The sequence below is a fragment of the Octopus bimaculoides genome, chromosome 2 (assembly GCF_046866305.1).
Source record: "Octopus bimaculoides isolate indiv1 chromosome 2, ASM4686630v1, whole genome shotgun sequence".
Classification (NCBI taxonomy): domain Eukaryota; kingdom Metazoa; phylum Mollusca; class Cephalopoda; order Octopoda; family Octopodidae; genus Octopus; species Octopus bimaculoides.
The window spans coordinates 70,162,611-70,181,446 of NC_142929.1; the positions used below are offsets into that span (position 1 = coordinate 70,162,611).

An 18,836-nucleotide genomic window follows, 5' to 3' on the forward strand; every position below is an offset into this window, starting at 1 on the left:
TAATGGAAAAGGAGCAATAATGGCAGGGTGTAATGAGAGATGGTAGTTGCAGAATATAGTGGGAGAGAGAGCTAGTGATGGATAATCACACAAATAGTCAGTAAGAAAGTGTGAGGGATATCGATAATGAATGACCTGCACAAGAGGGGAGAGGAAGAAGTGGGTAGCAGTATAGATAGATAATGTTAGTTGATAAAAGAGAGTGTAAATGCCAGATAGTGAGATGATAATAAGCAATATTAATTAAGAATGGTTAATATGTTAATTAACACTCAAAGAGCAAAGGTAGAAGCGTTGAAATATTTACTATTTTTCTCATCTTTAGAAAGATCTTGGAGATGTAATACATGTCTCCGAGGTAAAAGCATCGTTTCATAAGGCCACACAGCCCAAAAAGGGACAAGCCAAACCCAGTGGTCATTGCACAGTACAACTCTCAGCTATGAAAAAAAAACAAAAAAAAAACAGATAAAATAGATAAATGAATACTATGAAAGCATTACAAAATAATCATTTTCATTACACACACTAATATAGATATGACCATATTCTCTCCTCGTTAACCTTCTATATATGTCATCTACAAACAATCTACACAGATGTCAAACATTCATTACTCTCCCAATAGTGACATCACAATCTAGTCTTCTCGAACGATGTAAACACACAATCAAGCAAACGGTTTTGCATTACATTTTCCCTCATCATCACAGCACAGGTGCTTTAGATGTGACACCAACATGGGTACTTTACACATGGCAAAGGCATGGGTGCTTTATACATGGCCTCAATTGGTGCTTTTCTACATAGCACTGGCAGAGCTGCTTTTTATATGACACCAGCACCTATAAGACCTCTCCACATGCCTGCGCATGCGCACACACACACATATAATTAAGGCGGTGAGCTGGCAGAATCATTAGCATACCAGACACAAAATGCACAGTGGAATTTCATCTGTCTTTATGTTCTGCATTCAAATTCCACTGAGGTCAACTTTGCCTTTCATCCTTTTGAGGTCAATAAAATAAGTACCAGTTGAGCACTGGGGTTGATGTAATTGACTATCCCTATGTTAGAAAGGACTGGTATGTATATAATTTATGTGTGTTTGTATGTGTTTGTGTACACCTACGCTTCACATCACATTATAGATATAAACAAGTGTCACCATCATACAAGTGATGTTCTTTGTTGCCAGTCTTCTGTGAAAACATGTCTGGCCATGGAAAAAAATTACCTTACTTCAAAACAAGCGAGGACTGATGACAGGAAGGGAATCTGGCTGTAGAAGTTCTATTTATTTAAAGTTATTGATATGAAAAAGATTATTTAAAGTAACTAATAAAAAGTGTTCTTTATTTATTTAGTTTATAATTTTGTTATAAATATGAAGAGAAAAACCTAACAAAAATGTTCTTTCTTTACTTAATTTATCATAGGGAGAATTCCATAATAAATATAAAGATAAAATTAGAGTTACAATCACTAAAACCTAAATTACCCCATAGATATCGAGTGAGGCTATAATAATGGATATCAAAATATTACTAATTTTTTAGAAGTAACCAAATTTGAAGCTAATTAAATAAGGATTATTATTCATATATTATGGAAGAGAGAACTCAGTAAATAAAAATTAAATAATATAAACAAAAACAAGGATTGAGTACCAATCCTTGATAAATATAATTAATATTATTATTTTTTTATATTAAGGACTATAAATAGTATATATCCAAATTTTATCAATTCTTTCAAAAGTAACAAAATAATATTGTTGTAATAAGAATACAAGTTATAAACTATACAATACTATAATAATTATTATTGTGGTTATTAAATTTAGTTAGTAAGTCAAATAAAACTAGTCATTTATTATTATTATCATAATCATCATCATCATCATCACCACTAATTAATTAATAAATTAAATGAATGTATTTATACAAATAATTATTTAGTATAATGAAGACATCTTATTTGTAATATGTAACTAATATTAATTACTAATATATCGAAATCGAGTTAAATTGGACACTAAACTCCACTTGCGAAGACCTGTTGAGGCAAGTGAAATCGAAATCGAGTTAAATTCGACGACTGGCACCCATGCCAACATTATCTCCTTCATTGGACACGAAACTCAGCTTGCGAAGACTTATTGGGGCAAGCGAGAGCGAAATTGTGATGGCACCTGTGCCCAGCGACGCCTTTCTGGCACTTGTGCCCGCGGCATGTCTAAGGACTTTTGAGTGAGATCGTTGCCAGTGCCCCTGGACTGGCTCTTGTGCGGGTGGCACATAAAATACACCATTTTAAACGTGGCCGTTGCCAGTACCGCCTGACTGGCCTTCATAGGATTTTCGAGAGAGATCGTTGCCAGTGCCCCTGGACTGGCTCTTGTGCGGGTGGTACATAAAATACACCATTTTGAGCATGGCCGTTGCTAGTACCGCCTGACTGGCCTTCGTAGGATTTTCAAGCGAGATCGTTGCCAGTGCCCCTGGACTGGCTCTTGTGCAGGTGGCACATAAAATACACCATCTTGAGCGTGGCTGTTGCCAGTACCGCCTGACTGGCCTTCATGCAGGTGACACGTAAAAGCACCCACTACACTCTCTGAGTGGTTGGTGTTAGGAAGGGCATCCAGCTATAGAAACTCTGCCAAATCAGATTGGAGCCTGGTGTAGCCATCTGGTTTCACCAGTCCTCAGTCAAATCATCCAACCCATGCTAGCATGGAAAGTGGATGTTAAACGACGATGACGACGACGACGAATATAATGAAGTATTTTAATTCTGAATTAATCCACTAAAAAATCAATTTTCCAAATTCAACATTATTATATAGATTAAGATGACAAAACTTAAAGATATATATACACACATACATACTTTGTATTATATTATACTTATTTATCGTGCATTTATAATATAGTCTTTTTCTCATAACACCATGTACTACCTTGTTAGATTTAATTAATTTTGGCTTACTGACATATTTCCATGTTTTTTCATTTATAATGCTGATATCACTACTAGTGTCCAATTGCATTTTAACACATGTATTTCTGATTTTCATCTTCATGAATTTTCTCATGGTTATATTGCCAATTTCTTCCAATGACATACTATTTATTCTTCTTCCTTTGTTCTGACATTTTATCACCTTCATTCTACAGTGCATCTTTATATCTCCAATATTACCACAATGAAAGCACTCCACTTTCTTAGATGGACAATTTTTCCTCAGGTGTATCCCACCACATGCAAAACATGGGTTTATTTCTTGATTTTTGTCGTGTTTTCTAGAAAACACTTCATCTCTATTCTGACTATTTTGCACTTGTTTTACTTGGAAACAATCTTTTCATTTGATTTCCTCTGTATCACATCTTAATTTGACTAGCCTTTCACATTCTTTTGACACTTGCAGTAAGGTTACATTCTGGTTTTGTTCCAGATTTGCAAGAATTCTAGTTTTAACTTCTGCGTCCTTTACAGCAGTAAGTCCTTGTGTAAAAATCAGGCATCTGAACATATCTGGCATTAATTCATCTAGCAACTTCTGGCATTCCCTGTTTACTCTACCAGCATATGTGATGTAGTCCATGTTGCTTTTCTGTATGTTCAAACACTTCCAACGTGTGTTGAACAATGAGCTTTTATCACTGAAAACTTTACACATTAAATCTATTCCTTTATGTGTTTCAGTCATTTGACTGCAGCCATGCTGGAGCACTGCCTTTAGTCAAGCAAATTGACCCCAGGACTTATTCTTTGTAAGCCTAGTACTTACTCTATTCGTCTTTTTTGCCAAACCGGTAAGTTACAGAGACGTAAACACACCACTATCAGTTGTCAAGCAATGTTGGGGGAACAAACACAGATACACAAACACACACACACGCATATATATGACAGGCTTCTTTCAATTTCTGTCTACCAAATCCACTCACAAGGCTTTGGTTTGCCTGAGGCTATAGTAAAAGACACTTGCCCAAGGTGCCATGAGTGGGACTGAACCCAGAAATTTTCCATAATCTTTACAATTTTTCTTTTCATAAAATTCACAAACTTTGTGAGTTTGTTAGCTCTTTGTGAGTTGTTAATTCCTAGTCGGGTTTATTAGTTTCTCATGAGTTGTTTAAATCCTTGTTGAGTTTATTAATTCCTCATGAGTTGTTTAAATCTTTGTCGAGTTTATTAATTCCTTGTTGTCACTGTTATAATCCTTAAAATGTTGGATTGTTATATTGCCCACTTTGTTATACAGTATACTTAGTAAAACCAGTAAAGACACGACTATCTCTGACTGCCTACTACGTACTCCAGTACTTCACGCACTTTTCTTTACTTATAGTGACTAGGTTACTCCATTTGTCATGTGGGAGGGGTGTACCATTATTACTAATTTCCCACAACACCTATATTCCACCAAAAATTGTGATATCTATAACCAGCAATACAAAAGATAGATTGCATGATATATTGCAAAAGTGTAATATTATGTGGCAGTTGTTAATAAGTTATGACTGCAGCAGAGGACTGCACTAATTGAAGAGTTGTATTTACCAGACCAGCATCATTATCACCATCCTCATCATTTAATATCTAGGTTCCATGTTGGCATGGGTTGGCTGGTTTGATAAGGTCTGACAAATCAAAGGACTGCATTCTGTACCAATGTCTTCTTCAGCTTGGTTTCTTCTGTTGGATGCCCTTCCTAACACCAGAGTATACAGGGTGCCTTTTTCATAGCACAACTACTAATGATGATCACTTTGTAACTTACAAGGTTAACGTTCTAAAGCAGCCCTTATAATTGAGGGAGAGTGAAAGAGAGAGTGGACAATGATCTAGAGTAGAAGGATGAGATAATGGTAAGTAAGAGGGGAGGATGGGAGAGTATGGTAGGGAACAGGAGAGAGGGAAAGAATTAGTAAGAAGGTTGAGAAAAAGGTAGGGATAGAGTTGAAAAGGTGATAGGGTGTGTTGTGTAAGAGCAGGGGTCCGAGGGTTATCCAATCTTATAAGGAACAGAACAACTATGAGGGAAAGGGGACAGGAAGAAAGTGATAGAATAAGGTGGAGAAGAATCCTGGGGGAGTCACTGAGAGAAATGAAGTGTGTGAGAATGCAGGTAAGTTAGAGGAGAAATGCTGAAAAGGGATGTTGAAGTTTTGAGGAGGCTGAGAAGCTATGGGAATGGGGGAGGGGACAATGAGAGAAAAGGAGGAAGAGGGGTGGAAAGGGTACCAAAGAGATAGGAATAAGAGAAGTAGTAGAGCAGAACATGAACGTTGTGAAATCTTCATTGATAGAGAGGCATTAGAGAGGAAGGGAGATCTTGTTGTATGACTCTGTCATGAAGTATTTTGTAGCGTGGGCAGTAAGTAGTATGTCAGGTAGTTTATGATGATAACGGTAATTAATAGCAATATGAATGATTATATTGATGACAATTATTCATATTCATGATTTTGTAAACACCAATACATTTTCACTGATTAACTTAACCCTATGTTTACCTTGGCATCAAGTTCCCGTTTGACATAATCTACCAGCATGGGTGATCCATGTTTATTGAAATATTTCCTCTGAGTATTATCTTTAACAGCTGGTTCATTTGGAATGAAGGAACTTGCCCAAACCTGTGAATGAATAATAATATATCAAACAATATTTCAATAATCAATAAAGCAAAAAAGAAAAGAAAAACAAATAAATCATTGATCTAATAACACTGAGCAACAAAGATTTTGCTACTGGGGTAAAAGCATGTGTTTTAGATTAAATCGAGAACGTTGATTCCAAATCCGCACACAGAATTGTTCCAGCACATCAAGACTTTGAGTAATGCACCTGTGCAAGATTATAACTATACTTCCAGCTAGATATAGGCCCTATTATAAAATTTGTTAAAATGAAAGTGGTCTTAATTCAAAGAGAAATTTCATTATTTAGTTTAGCAATAGATGGCACTGACGTATTGTGTGCAATTGCCAAATACATCAGTTTGTTCTTGGTAACTCTCAGTGTTGTTTGCGCTGCCGTCACGTGTGGTATGTGTATCTCTCACTCTGCATGATTACTGTTCTGTGTTCGTTGTGTTAGATGATGAATAGGAGAGGCTGTGTGAATCACCCAGACAACTTTTGTTATGTCCATGTGACAGCGGAAGAACATTGCCACCAAATTAAAACCTGCCTATAAATATTATTTCAGGTGTATAGTTGAGGACCAAGACAAGAGGTAGGCACCTCATATATGCTGCACCATGTGTTACTCAGGGCTTACACAGTGGCTGAATGGAAATTGAAAGGGAATACCTTTTGCTGTACCAGTGGTAAGGTATGAGCCAACCAATCATGTCTCTGATTGTTACTTTTGCATGACTAATATTGGTGGTTTCTCAAAGAAAACAAAAGCAAAAATTGTGTATGCAGATTGTAAGTCGGCTCTAAAACTGGTCCCATATGAGTTCGAGAACCTTGTACCAGTTCACTTGAAGACTCTGACACATCACACAATGAACCCTCTGATTATCCTATCACCAAAGAGTATGTAGTTGATTCTATGGAAAATGACCCTGGCTTGTTTAATCAAGATTTGAATGATTTACTAAGAGACCTAGCATTGTCAAAGGAGAAGGCAGAAGTTTTGGGATCCAGACTACAGCAATGGAAGCAAAGTACGAAAGTTTTCATTTTCCATTCTCGTCATGAAGGCTTATCTGTCTTTTTCAAGCAAGAGAATAATGCTTGTTTCTGTACTGACATTAATGCACTCATGCAAAACTAGGACATGAGCATGTAGCTAACAAATGGAGATTGTTTATAGACTCGAGTAAGGTTAGCCTCAAAGCTGTATTGTTGCATAATAGTAATGAAAATCCTTCCATTCCTGTGGGTCATGTCAATATGGAAGAAATTTATGAATCAATAGAACTTATTCTGAAAAGAGTTAATTACTCAGTTCATAAGAGGAATATTTGTAGTGATCTAAAGGTGATTTCCCTCCTCCTAGGACTGCAGCTGGGATATACCAAAAATATGTGCTTCTTGTGTGTTTGGAACAGCAAACATTACACTGTAAAAGACTGACCTAAAAGAGATGAGTGCATAGTTGGTTGGTACAATGTGCAGCATATGCCACTGGTAGACCTACAAAAGATCTTCCTTCACATCAAACTTGGCTTCATGAAAAACTTCATAAAAGCACTGACATACAATGGTTGTGGTTTCTAGTACCTAAAAGTAAAATTTGGTGCAGAGAAAAGTGATGCAATACTGAAAGCAGGCATTTTCATTGTACCCAAGATCAGAGAATTGATGTCTGATAGCAAATTCAGAGGTAAACTGAATCCAGTTGAGCTGATGGTATGGGATTCATTTGTGTTAGTTGTACAGAACTTTCTTGGAAATCATAGAGCTGGAAACTATGCTGATTTAATAAACAACAGTGTATGAAAGAATGGGATACTGAATGTCCCTTAAAATGCACTTCATGCATTCTCATTTCAATTTTTTTTTCCCAACAAATCTTGGTGCCGTTAGTGATAAGCATGGTGAGAGGTTCCACCAGGACATATCTGAGAGGGAAACAAGGTATCAAGTCCAGTTCAGTCTACATGTGATGGGTGACTACTGCTGGTTCCTACAACAGGAGACCAGCGCAACACATAAGGGCAAAAGCAAGTGTCTTAAACATTTCTGAACCGAGCATATCAAAAATAAAGTGAGTATTCCTTTAACATGAATATACTATGTACCATTATATTATAATACTATTTGCCTTGAACATAAATATACTATATAAAGTACTAATTTACTATTATAATAATTATTTATCTTGAACTTAACTATTCCTGATACTAATATAGTATTAATATATAATTATGCACATAACTCAAAATCCTGACATGTTACAACAATTCTGCGTTCAGATTTGGAATCAGCGTACTCGATTTAGTTTAGTACAGCACCATTTGTTTGGGTAGAGACAATAATATTTTTTTTGTTGCCCAGTGTAATCATTACTATGATCAATAACCTCATAATCATTAATGAAACAGCATGAAAGAGAAGCAAAGTGATTTACTGTAGTGGGATCAATTTATGTATATCATACAAAACAAACTTTAATCTAACCTCAAGGCTATTACACTAGAATGAATTTTCATTTTAAACACACCAACATCATCAATATCACCCAAACAAACCACCCACACACACACACAGAATCTTCTGTGAAAAACCTGTCTAGGCATGCAAAGCATTACTTTTCATGGAAACAGGTGAGGGTAGGGAACAGAAAGGCCATCTGACTGTAGAAAATATACCTCAACAAATTCTAAGTCATGCAAGCATTGAAAAGTGGACATTAAATGATGATGATGATACCTATGCATATATGCATTTGAGTGTGTGTATATTTGTGTCTCCTTGTCTTGACATAGCGTGGTAGTTGTAAATGAGCGCTACTGTCATACAAGCAGTCATTTTTTTTTCTAAAATTTGGCGAGAACATGTCTAGACATGAGGAAATATTACCTTGCTTAGAAATAGATTGGGGTTGGCAATAGGAAGGGCATGTAGCTGTAGAAAATCTGCCTCAATAAACTCTGTCCAGGCCATGCCAGCATGGAAAAGTGGACATAAAATGGGTTTAAAATGATGACGACGGCAGCGGCAGCGATGACGACGACGACGACGACAACGACAACAATGACGACAACAACAATGACGACAACAACGACAACGACGACGACGATGATGGAATACATTTCTTTGTTCTCACTGAATGTTATAGTAAAAAATCTGCTTCAATCATTCAGGAGACCTAAAACTATTGATTAAATCTTGTTTTATTAGTTATTTATATAAAACATAAATATGATTATCCTATTACAGGCTCTCAATAGCCAAGTAAGTTTATTTTAGCTATGTATTGTTTATTCTCAACAAGATTATAATGCAACACTATTTCCTTAATGTATTAATTGCATCTTAAAATAGATTAGAACGTTCATGTCTTCAATGAAGGATGTTGTTGTCAAGGTCTCTGTTTATGGGAGTAGAGCAAGCTTGGCATGATATGCCTTGGCAGCATGTGGATGTTGGCTGTTTATGAAAGGTTAAGGAAAAAGGAAACACAAGCATGAATACTATATTACCTTAATGAAATTTTAATGTGGTATAACCAACAGTAGCTCTGAGCTTTAACAAAAAACACAATGAAAGTTAAGCATATGTAAATAGCTTATGCAATTCCATTGCCATTTTATGCTATGTACTTCTGCTGCTGCTGCTGCAGGGTGAGGCAGAGAGGGTGGGCATCATCATCGTTTTTGAAAAATTCACAAAATCATTAATTTTAGCCACAAACTTTACTGAGATCAATGTGTTCATATTGAATTAGCATTTGTCAAAATCAAGTGTGGAAAACAACATCCATCATGTGGTGTCCATTTTCATTGATGCATTTCTGAAGGCATTCTTGGAAATTGGCCTCCACTTTCTCTAGCATTGCTCTGTTGATTTCGGTGACTTCCATGCAAATAGCTTCCTTATGGGGCTTATGCACATACATACGTGCCTTGAGGTTTCTCCACAAGAAATAATCACACATGGACAAATCATTGGACCAAGGGGGCCAAGGAATGTCAGCAAACCTGGAAATGAGGCGGTCACCGAAGAGAGGGTGAAGAATGTCCATTGATGCTCTGGCTGTGTAGGCCATCGCCCCATCCTGCTGAAACCACACATGTTAGACAGGCATAAGTTTTCATAATAATTCAGCCACAAAGAAATTGTTTATCATCTCAATGTAACGCTTGGAGTTCACAGTAACAGCATTTCCATTATTGTCTTCAAAAAAGTAAGGATTGACAATGGCAGTTTTTCCAACAGCTCACCAAATCGTCACTTTTGGACTGTGCAGTAGTCTTTCATTCAGATCTTTCGGATTTTCAAGAGCCCAATAATGACAGTTCTGTTGGTTCACCATGCCATTAAGATGAAAGTGAGCTTCATTACTCATTAACAAAATGAGGTTGTCATTTGCCTCAAAAATTGCTTCCATTTGACATGCAAAGTTAAGCCGCTGTGCACAGTCCCATGGTTTCAACTGTTGCCCAGTGACTAATTTGTATGAGAGGAAATGCAGGTTTTCATGCAAAATATGCCTTACCAATCGATTACCGATGCCAAGTTCAGTGGAATGCCTCTGAGCAGAGTGATTCAGACTCCATATCAAAGCTTGTCTGACGGATTCTACATTTTCCGGGGTCCATACTGTTTGTAGTACCCCCATCAATCTCCTATCCATTAGTGCACCTCGTGTACAAAGTGCATTCACCCAACGTAAGATTGTGTTACTGGTGGGAACAGCCTGATTTCAGTGGATGTTGAAGTGGCGCTGAAACTCACACTAAACTGCTGTAACAGACTTGTTATTCTTCACATAACTGTTGTAGGCAAACCGTGGTGCTCTATCATCCACAGCACCATGGCTTCACCTGAAAAGAAGAAAAACGCTAAGACACCATGGACCGAACGGTACCTGCTGAACACATGTCCCTCCTCCTGGTGCTGAGTAATAGCCATTTCAAAAATGTCTGTCCTCTCTGCCCCACCCTGTACATCATCATCCTCACCATCATCATATATCCATTTTCCATGTGACATGGGTCAGACACATTAATTTAATAAGGAATCTATTGCATACAATACAATGCTTTGACAGCATTGCTGTCTTGGTGTTGTTGCTATTATTGTATTTTAGCTCTCTGTAAATATATATATACTTATACACACACACACATATAGTAGACTAAATACTCAAATTGAATGCACCAAAATATAGCTTAAGTTTTTTTTACTATCATTTCAAGTCCATTTTTCACATTGGTGTAAGTTGAAGGGGTCAAAGTCTAAACTAGTTCATTTTCAAAGTTATTGTTCTTCAAGATGGGTCAAGGAACCAGTAGGGTAGTGGGTGGGAACAGTCTAGCCTGGACAATACTTCTATAGGGGTGGTACTTTTGGGGCTCGGTGAAAACCTGTAGTGGGAGAGAGGCAACATGTTCAAATATTCAAATGTTATGAAGTTTAGCAAGGTTTCTACACCTTAACACCCTTTCTATCACCAGCCACTTTACAGAATGTACTGAGAACATTTTACCATAACCTCAGTACTAGATAGGGTTGCTTTGTATTCAATCTTACATTGTCTCTACTCATTTATTAACCATTTTACAGAGTGTTTTGGGTGCATTTACCAGCACTAGTACCATTGCCTTTGTACTCTGCAAAACAAATGGGTTTGTCATTGTTCTACATTGTCTCTGAACATACAGAATAATGTGACTAACAGACTGAGTAGAAGAGAGATCACCTGCAGGATAGTGGCATTTAATTTAAAAGTGCCAGAATAATGAAAGACAAAGTCAGCCCGAATGAAGCTTTATCTCAGAGCCAATACCAAGAAACCACTTAACCCTCCAGCATTTAGAATTCTCTGATAGCAGTGGGACAGAACACAAAATTATGTGGTTGCAAAGTGAGCTTCTTAATTATTTTATACTTTAACCCTTTGAACTGCAAGCATGCTTTAGCTGGCACAATTTCATTTGACTACACCGCTGAAAGATGCAAAAGTGGGAAGCCACATGTTTTGTGCTCACAGCTGAAAATAACAAAGTTTTTACCAATTAGGGAGCTGTAAACACAAAAACCATGTGGCTGTCCACTTTTGTGTCTTCCATGGATATAGTCAAATGAAATTGTACCAACTAAACATACTCAGGGCTTCAAAGAGTAAAGTCATTCAATTCATCAGATTATACTTTTCAATCCACCTGAGACTGCTCTTGGTTCTATGATACAGACTTCCAGTTTAAAATCATCTATATTAAAACCTTACATCAATATTTCATGATAATTTATGTTCCAAACACCAGCTTAATAATGACAAAGTTATCTTACTAAACTCTTCATTATTTTCAAAATCAATTGGAACAAAGGCATCATATTTCAACAAAAATATGGAAACAAAAGGATTAAATATATTCCTAATAATCAGTTGAACTTACTGGACATTCTTTTCACTAGATATTAGCAATACTAATAAAATATATAGAATAGAACACAGACATAATGCACAATTAAATATATTACATTTACTTCACAAGGATTATGGGGAATTACAAAATACTGATTTGGAGACAACTTTTTTTTTATACCAACCTGCCTGAGATTGGTCCTGGTTCTATGATACAAACTTCCAGTTTTAAAGTGCTCTAAATAAAAACTTCCCATCAAAATTTCATGTTCATTTATGTTCCAAACACCAGCTTAATAATGACAAAGTTATTTTACCAAATTCTTCATTACTTTCAAAATTAATTGTAAAAAAGACAGTATTTCAACAGGAATATGGTAACAAAAGGGTTAAATAACAGTCTGCCTAGCAAAATGCATCCTAAAAATCTCAAATAATCTTCAAATAGTTGAGTTTTCAAATAGAGAAGAAAGTGAAAATACCTGGCAATGAGGATGTGGATTGGAACAACCCATCATGCTACCTTTGTTTTCAAATATCTAGAAAAGAAATATAAAATAATATACACTTTTTATTAATTTGTGTGTATATGTGAGTGTATGTATATATGTATGCATGTATGTAAATGTATGCCTTCATATAAATGTGGGTGTATACATATATATATATATAAAACAAGGTATAACTAATGGTCATTACATATTTTTACTTTATTAGAACAAATTTAGCTTACAACTGTTTCCAGTAGTTATTATAGGTACGTTATTGATAGGTTTACTCAATTAGCCAATTGATCAGTTGAGAAAAATTGAAAGACCTAAAAAAATTAATGCTATTTTTGGCAGAGCCGTTTCTGGTTATTCAATTTTTCTCAATTGATCCACAGACTAATTAAGTAAACCTATCAGCAACATACCTATAATGACTACTGGAAACAGTTGTAAGCCAAATTTGTGCATTCAAATTTTACACATGCATTACTTAGGGTCCATGGAGTGTCATGGGTCCAAAAAAATTTTCAACTTCTTGCCTAATGCGAGCCCAGAGCAAACTCTTAGACCATTTCAGTATTACGTGTCAAAAGTGAAATAACATCTCTATTGTAATGAGACATAATAGTTTCATTTTTATATTGTTTCACTTTTAATAGTTTCACTATGTATGTATGTGTGTGTGTGTGTGTGTGTGTGTGTGTGTGTGTGTGTGTATGTATGAATATATGTATGTATGTATGCATGTATGCATGCATGTATGTATGCATGCATGTATGTATATGTGTATATGTGTGTATATATATATATGTACATATATATATATATATATATGTACATATATATATATATATATATATATATAGAGAGAGAGAGAGAGAGAGAGAGATAGATAGATAGATATTTATATATGTATATATATATGTGTATATAGATATTTATATATGTATATATATGTGTGTATGTATATATACACAGCTGTAAACACAATTTTCTTCTTTCCTTCTCTTTCCCACCGACACTCCTTTCAGATACACAGGCACACACACACACACCAACACAAAAACACTCACACACACAAAAACACACACACAGACACACACTCTCTCTCTCGCTCACTTTTCCCTCTATTCCTCACCTTCTCTTACTATCCTATATATATCTCTTTCCACCCCTACACATTTAATAATACTATAAAAAGAATCATTCTCTCAAGGTTTCTCTCAAAATTTGATAAACCTGCAAGACTAGGTGAAAGCGCTAATTTATAAAACATGTGACATATGAATAAAAATCTATAAATATACAACCATCCAGACATCTGAGTACCTGATTATTATTTTTTCTAATATATATATATATACAACAGGCTTCTTTCAGTTTCCGTCAACCAAATCCATTCACAAGGCTTTGGTTGGCCTGAGGCTATAGTAGACATTTGTCTACTATAGCCTCAATGTCAAAGTACTACATGCCTGGTCATCTGCTTATAATTGCTTTCATACTTTAACAATTGGAAACCATGTGTTAACTTCTTACCCATGGAACAACTGAAAGTGCCAGTGGTCAAACTTTATATTACAATAGCCATTGTGTACAAAATAATGGTTATTTCAGTAGATAGTTTGAACTTTGAACTATAAGGTCAGCTGAAACTAAATCCCAGGCCATGTGATTATGAGTTCAAAACTTTGTTATAGTCATTATTTTTAATCCTGTAGCAAGACATAGTGTTCTGTTGGATTCAGTCTATCTAGCTGACAATAGGTACTCCTGCTTTGTGGTGGAATAGTTAGTGATATACAATGACATCCAGTTGTAAAGAAAAATAAATAAATAAAATTATAAAAAAGAAAATTGCTCCATTAAATTGCAAATGTCAATACTTTTTTTAATCAATTCCCCTACCAGCAAAAGCATGGAAAAATAGATAAAATTGTTTTTTAAATCAGTAACAAAACTTTTTAAGCTCTCTCTCTTCCTTTGTGTGCCATGTCTGGCCCTGAGCAAAGCAATGGTGAGGCTCCAGCTCAGAATGTCAGGCATTTTGGAAAGTTAGAAGTTAGCCCTTAGTCACCACTACTCCAAGGTCCACTCTATCCTAGGGTGGTAGAACCTGTTAAGAGACCTAGTTATGAGTCATATAGCAGAAAATCATCTTAAGTTAAAGTATATAGAACTTGGAGGAGGACTGACCCCCTAGACATGTGTCACACAAGTCAATCAGTGTGTAGATATGAGTTGATGAAGCAGAAAGGAACAGGAAACTAGTTTCATAAAAATGGTTCATTTCCTCAGATAATTTTCCAGTTCAAACTGAAAGAAGAAATCCAATTTCCACTTCTTATTTGCAAGTATTTTTGAACAATTATGTTCATACTTTTACAATTGTTAACTTCATACTCCTTAGACAACAGTGAAATTTTATACTACAGTAGTCATCATCATCATCATATCACCATTTAAAATCTGTTTCCTTATGCTGGTGTGAGTTGGACTGCATTGAGTTCTGTGTTTTGACATGGTTTCTATGACTGGATGCTCTTCCTAATGCCAACCATCATACAAAGTGTACTGGGTGCTTTTTACAAAGCAATGACATGAACAAGATCAGTAAGTAAATCGCAAAACAAGACATCTTCAAGTGAAGAGTGGGGAGTAGTACTGAGGGAGGTGACTTTGTGCTAAATGATGAGAAACAAAAGTATGATAAAGAGAGAGAGAAATAGGTGTCTTGCTATAAGAGATACATGGCTACCCCAGTCGGGAAAGAGAGAGGGGAGAGACAAGATGGTAGTGAAGACATATTGGGCCATACCCACAATGGCTACAGTAGTATGATGATTGAACTTTGTCCAGCATGATAATCTCATACATTTAATATTTAAATACACAAAGTAATAGAGAAAAGACTACTAACTTGTACCCATTCAAATTTCTGTCCCAGTTCAATCATCAATCGAACCCATTCTTCAATGACAGCGACAATTTCATCATGTTCAAACAATGGGAGAGTCAGGTCTGACCAAGGGTGAAAACACATTACTTTACATGTACCTTTTGCTGCTTTCATTTGAAGCAATGGGTCATCACTAGTTTCTGAAATACAGATGAAAAGGAATAAAGGGATTAAATGGACTTCAGCAATGAAAAATTTAATGAAACAAAAGAAATAAATTAAAGAAATATATAAATAATAAGAAATAAAACCGATGTGGTTCATAAAGATACATTTATATGAAAACATCTATCAGTGACTTGAAAAAACAAATAATTTCTCACATGACAACTATGATTGCTAAAATAGCAGTGGGCTGAATTAGATGCTTTCATCATCATCATCATCGTTTAACGTCCGTTTTCCATGCTAGCATGGGTTGAACGATTTGACAGAGGACTGGTGAAACCAGATGGCTACACTAGGCTCCAATCTGATTTGGCAGAGTTTTTACAGCTGGATGCCCTTCCTAACGCCAACCACTCAGAGAGTGTAGTGGGTGCTTTTACGTGTCACCCGCACGAAGGCCAGTCAGGCAGTACTGGCAACGGCCACGCTCAAAATGGTGTATTTTATGTGCCACCCGCACAAGAGCCAGTCCAGGGGCACTGGCAACGATCTCGCTCAAAAATCCTTACACATGTCACGGGCACAAGTCCAGAAAGGCGACATAATTTGTTACACAACTGTGTAAGTTCAAATCACACTAAGGTTGCTAAAATAAACACTAAAAATAAATTTGAAGATATATTCAATGCACTGATCCTTTACAATGGGAAAAAATGGTGATGTTCCAAAGTAAATACAATAATTGCTCTCCTCATGGATTCTAAAAAAAAGGTTTATGTTAAATCATTAAGCCAACTTCTGGTCTCTACTTGGAAAATGATGTCCAAGCAAGATATCAACTTTTACATTTTTATTGGTAATGAGTCTTTACAATACCAGATAGAATTATCATTATTAATGTCATGCTTCCATGGGTTTCACAATTTGACAGCGACTTCATCATGCACCAATGTCTTCTTTGACATGATTCCTATAGGTGGATGCCTCTCATAATGTCAACCATGTTAGAGTGTACTTGAAGTTTTCTCATGGCACCAGCACAAGTGATGACTGCCTCACAACCTGCAAGGCTAAGGTCTTAAAGTGGCTCCATTAACTGATGGATAACAGACTAGAGAGTGGATGAGGATCCTAGGCAGTGGGATGAGAGAATGGTAAAAAGGGAGAATGGGGAAGTATAGCAGAGAACAGGAGAGAAAGAAGAAATTAGTAACAAGGTTAAGAAAAAAAGGATAGAGTTGAAAAGGCAATAGGGTGAGTCATATAAGTAGGGTTTCTAGAGCTGTCCAACATTATAAGACATAAGTATGGACAGAATGTGTGAGGGAAAGGGGATAAAAAGGGGACAAGAAGGCTTCCACACTGTTTCCTCTATCAAGTTCACTCACAAGGCATTGGTTGGCCCAGGACTATAGAACATACTTGCCCAAGGTGCTGTGCAGTCAGGCCAAACCTGAAACCAAGTGGTTGGGAAGCAAACTTCTTAACAAGAAGCCTGCAAATTCTATAAAATTCAACAATGAATATTACTTAACATTCTTATCTTTTTAATCTTATGGTTTTCATTTTATGACACATTAAAAAATAAACCCAAAGACCCTTCCTTAACAAAAGAGGAGCAAAGGTTTAACATTCCAAACACAGGTACACATATGTACATATACATAATTGCTGCAATTTTACTGTCTTTGATTGGTTTATTGTACTCTAATATCCATTGCATTAACATAATCAACAAAAGTTATTATTTTATCAGATAACTAACTTTTGGATAGATTCAATGAGGGACAAGAAGGTTAAAACAATAAAATAATTGTTATCTTTTTTTTAAATAAATTGCACAAAAATTTACTGAAATTCTCAGAAATTAAAAAAAAACTAAATTACTTCCTAAATACCACAAACTTCTTTACAAAACAAAATCAATATACACTATTGATTTCTTGTCTTGAGTTTTATGTTACTGAGATAAGCAGCTGACTGACAGAATATCTATCTAAATGTTCAGTTTGTAAGTCTTTCGTGAGAAGGTAAATAAATCAGTTTTGTACTATTCTTTGAGTGGATAACAAATCTTAGAAAACTCCACACTCTGAGAGGAAAGATGCAGGGACCAATTCAGTGCCATCTTGGCACTCATTAAGTCCATCTGTCTATCTTTTCATGCTATGATCATGTGGAAGCAAAATTAATCATGCATGTAGTAACATTCAAATATCTCCTTTCAAGGATTGGTCTGTCTCTTGGGAATAAGATAAATTATTATTATTATTATTATTATTATTATTATTATTATTATTACTAGTGTTAAGGTTGCATCCCTTGGTGAAGGGGATTGACCAACAAGTGTCCTTTGCTGGTGCCACACTAAAAGCACACACTGTAAATTGGTTTGCTTTAGGAAGGGCATCCAACCATAGAAACCAAACCAAATCAGACTCGAACCAGGTGCAGCTCTCCGGCTTGCCAGCTATGGTCAAACTGTCCAATCCATGTCAGCATGTTACATTCTCCCATATATATATATATATATATATATATATATATATATATATATATATATATATATATATATATATATAATATATATGTGAGTGGATTTGGTAGACGGAAACTGAAAGAAGCCCGTCATATATATGTATGTATCTTCATAAACTATAATCATACAACCACTCTCTGAGTGGTTGGCGTTAGGAAGGGCATCCAGCTGTAGAAACTCTGCCAAATCAGACTGGAGCCTGGTGTTGCCATCCGGTTTCACCAGTCCTCAGTCAAATCGTCCAACCCATGCTAGCATGGAAAGCGGACGTTAAACGATGATGATGATGATGATGATGATGAATAAAGGAGTCCTCTATATGCTAGAAATAATAGCCAGGTCACCCTTGATTCACATCCCTCCACTTAAAAAGTGTGAGATATACTGGTTAATATTGTTGTTAGTACTCCGTCGCTTACGACGTCGAGGGTTCCAGTCGATCCGATCAATGGAACAGCCTGCTCGTGAAATTAACATGCAAGTGGCTGAGCACTCCACAGAGATGTGTACCTTTAACGTAGTTCTCGTGGAGATTCAGCGTGACACAGTGACAAGGCTGACCCTTTGAATTACAGGCACGACAGAAACAGGAAGAAAGAGTGAGAGAAAGTTGTGGTGAAAGAGTACAGCAGGGTTCACCACCATCCCCTGCCGGAGCCTCGTGGAACTT

General features: G+C 36.1%; 1 protein-coding gene across 3 annotated transcripts in view; it reads right to left on the bottom strand.

Annotated features, from left to right (window-relative positions):
* LOC106871801 (galactose-1-phosphate uridylyltransferase) overlaps nt 1-18,836 on the bottom strand; it is a 76,990-nt gene that overhangs the window by 22,169 nt on the left and 35,985 nt on the right. For all 3 annotated transcript variants that reach the window (XM_089346961.1, XM_052978201.2, XM_052978202.2), the window contains 4 exons: nt 15,481-15,659; nt 12,552-12,608; nt 5,535-5,657; nt 308-440 (listed from right to left, as the gene is read on the bottom strand). In XM_089346961.1, the coding sequence (XP_089203087.1) occupies nt 308-440; nt 5,535-5,657; nt 12,552-12,608; nt 15,481-15,659 (492 nt within the window). The remainder of the gene's footprint in view (nt 1-307; nt 441-5,534; nt 5,658-12,551; nt 12,609-15,480; nt 15,660-18,836) is intronic.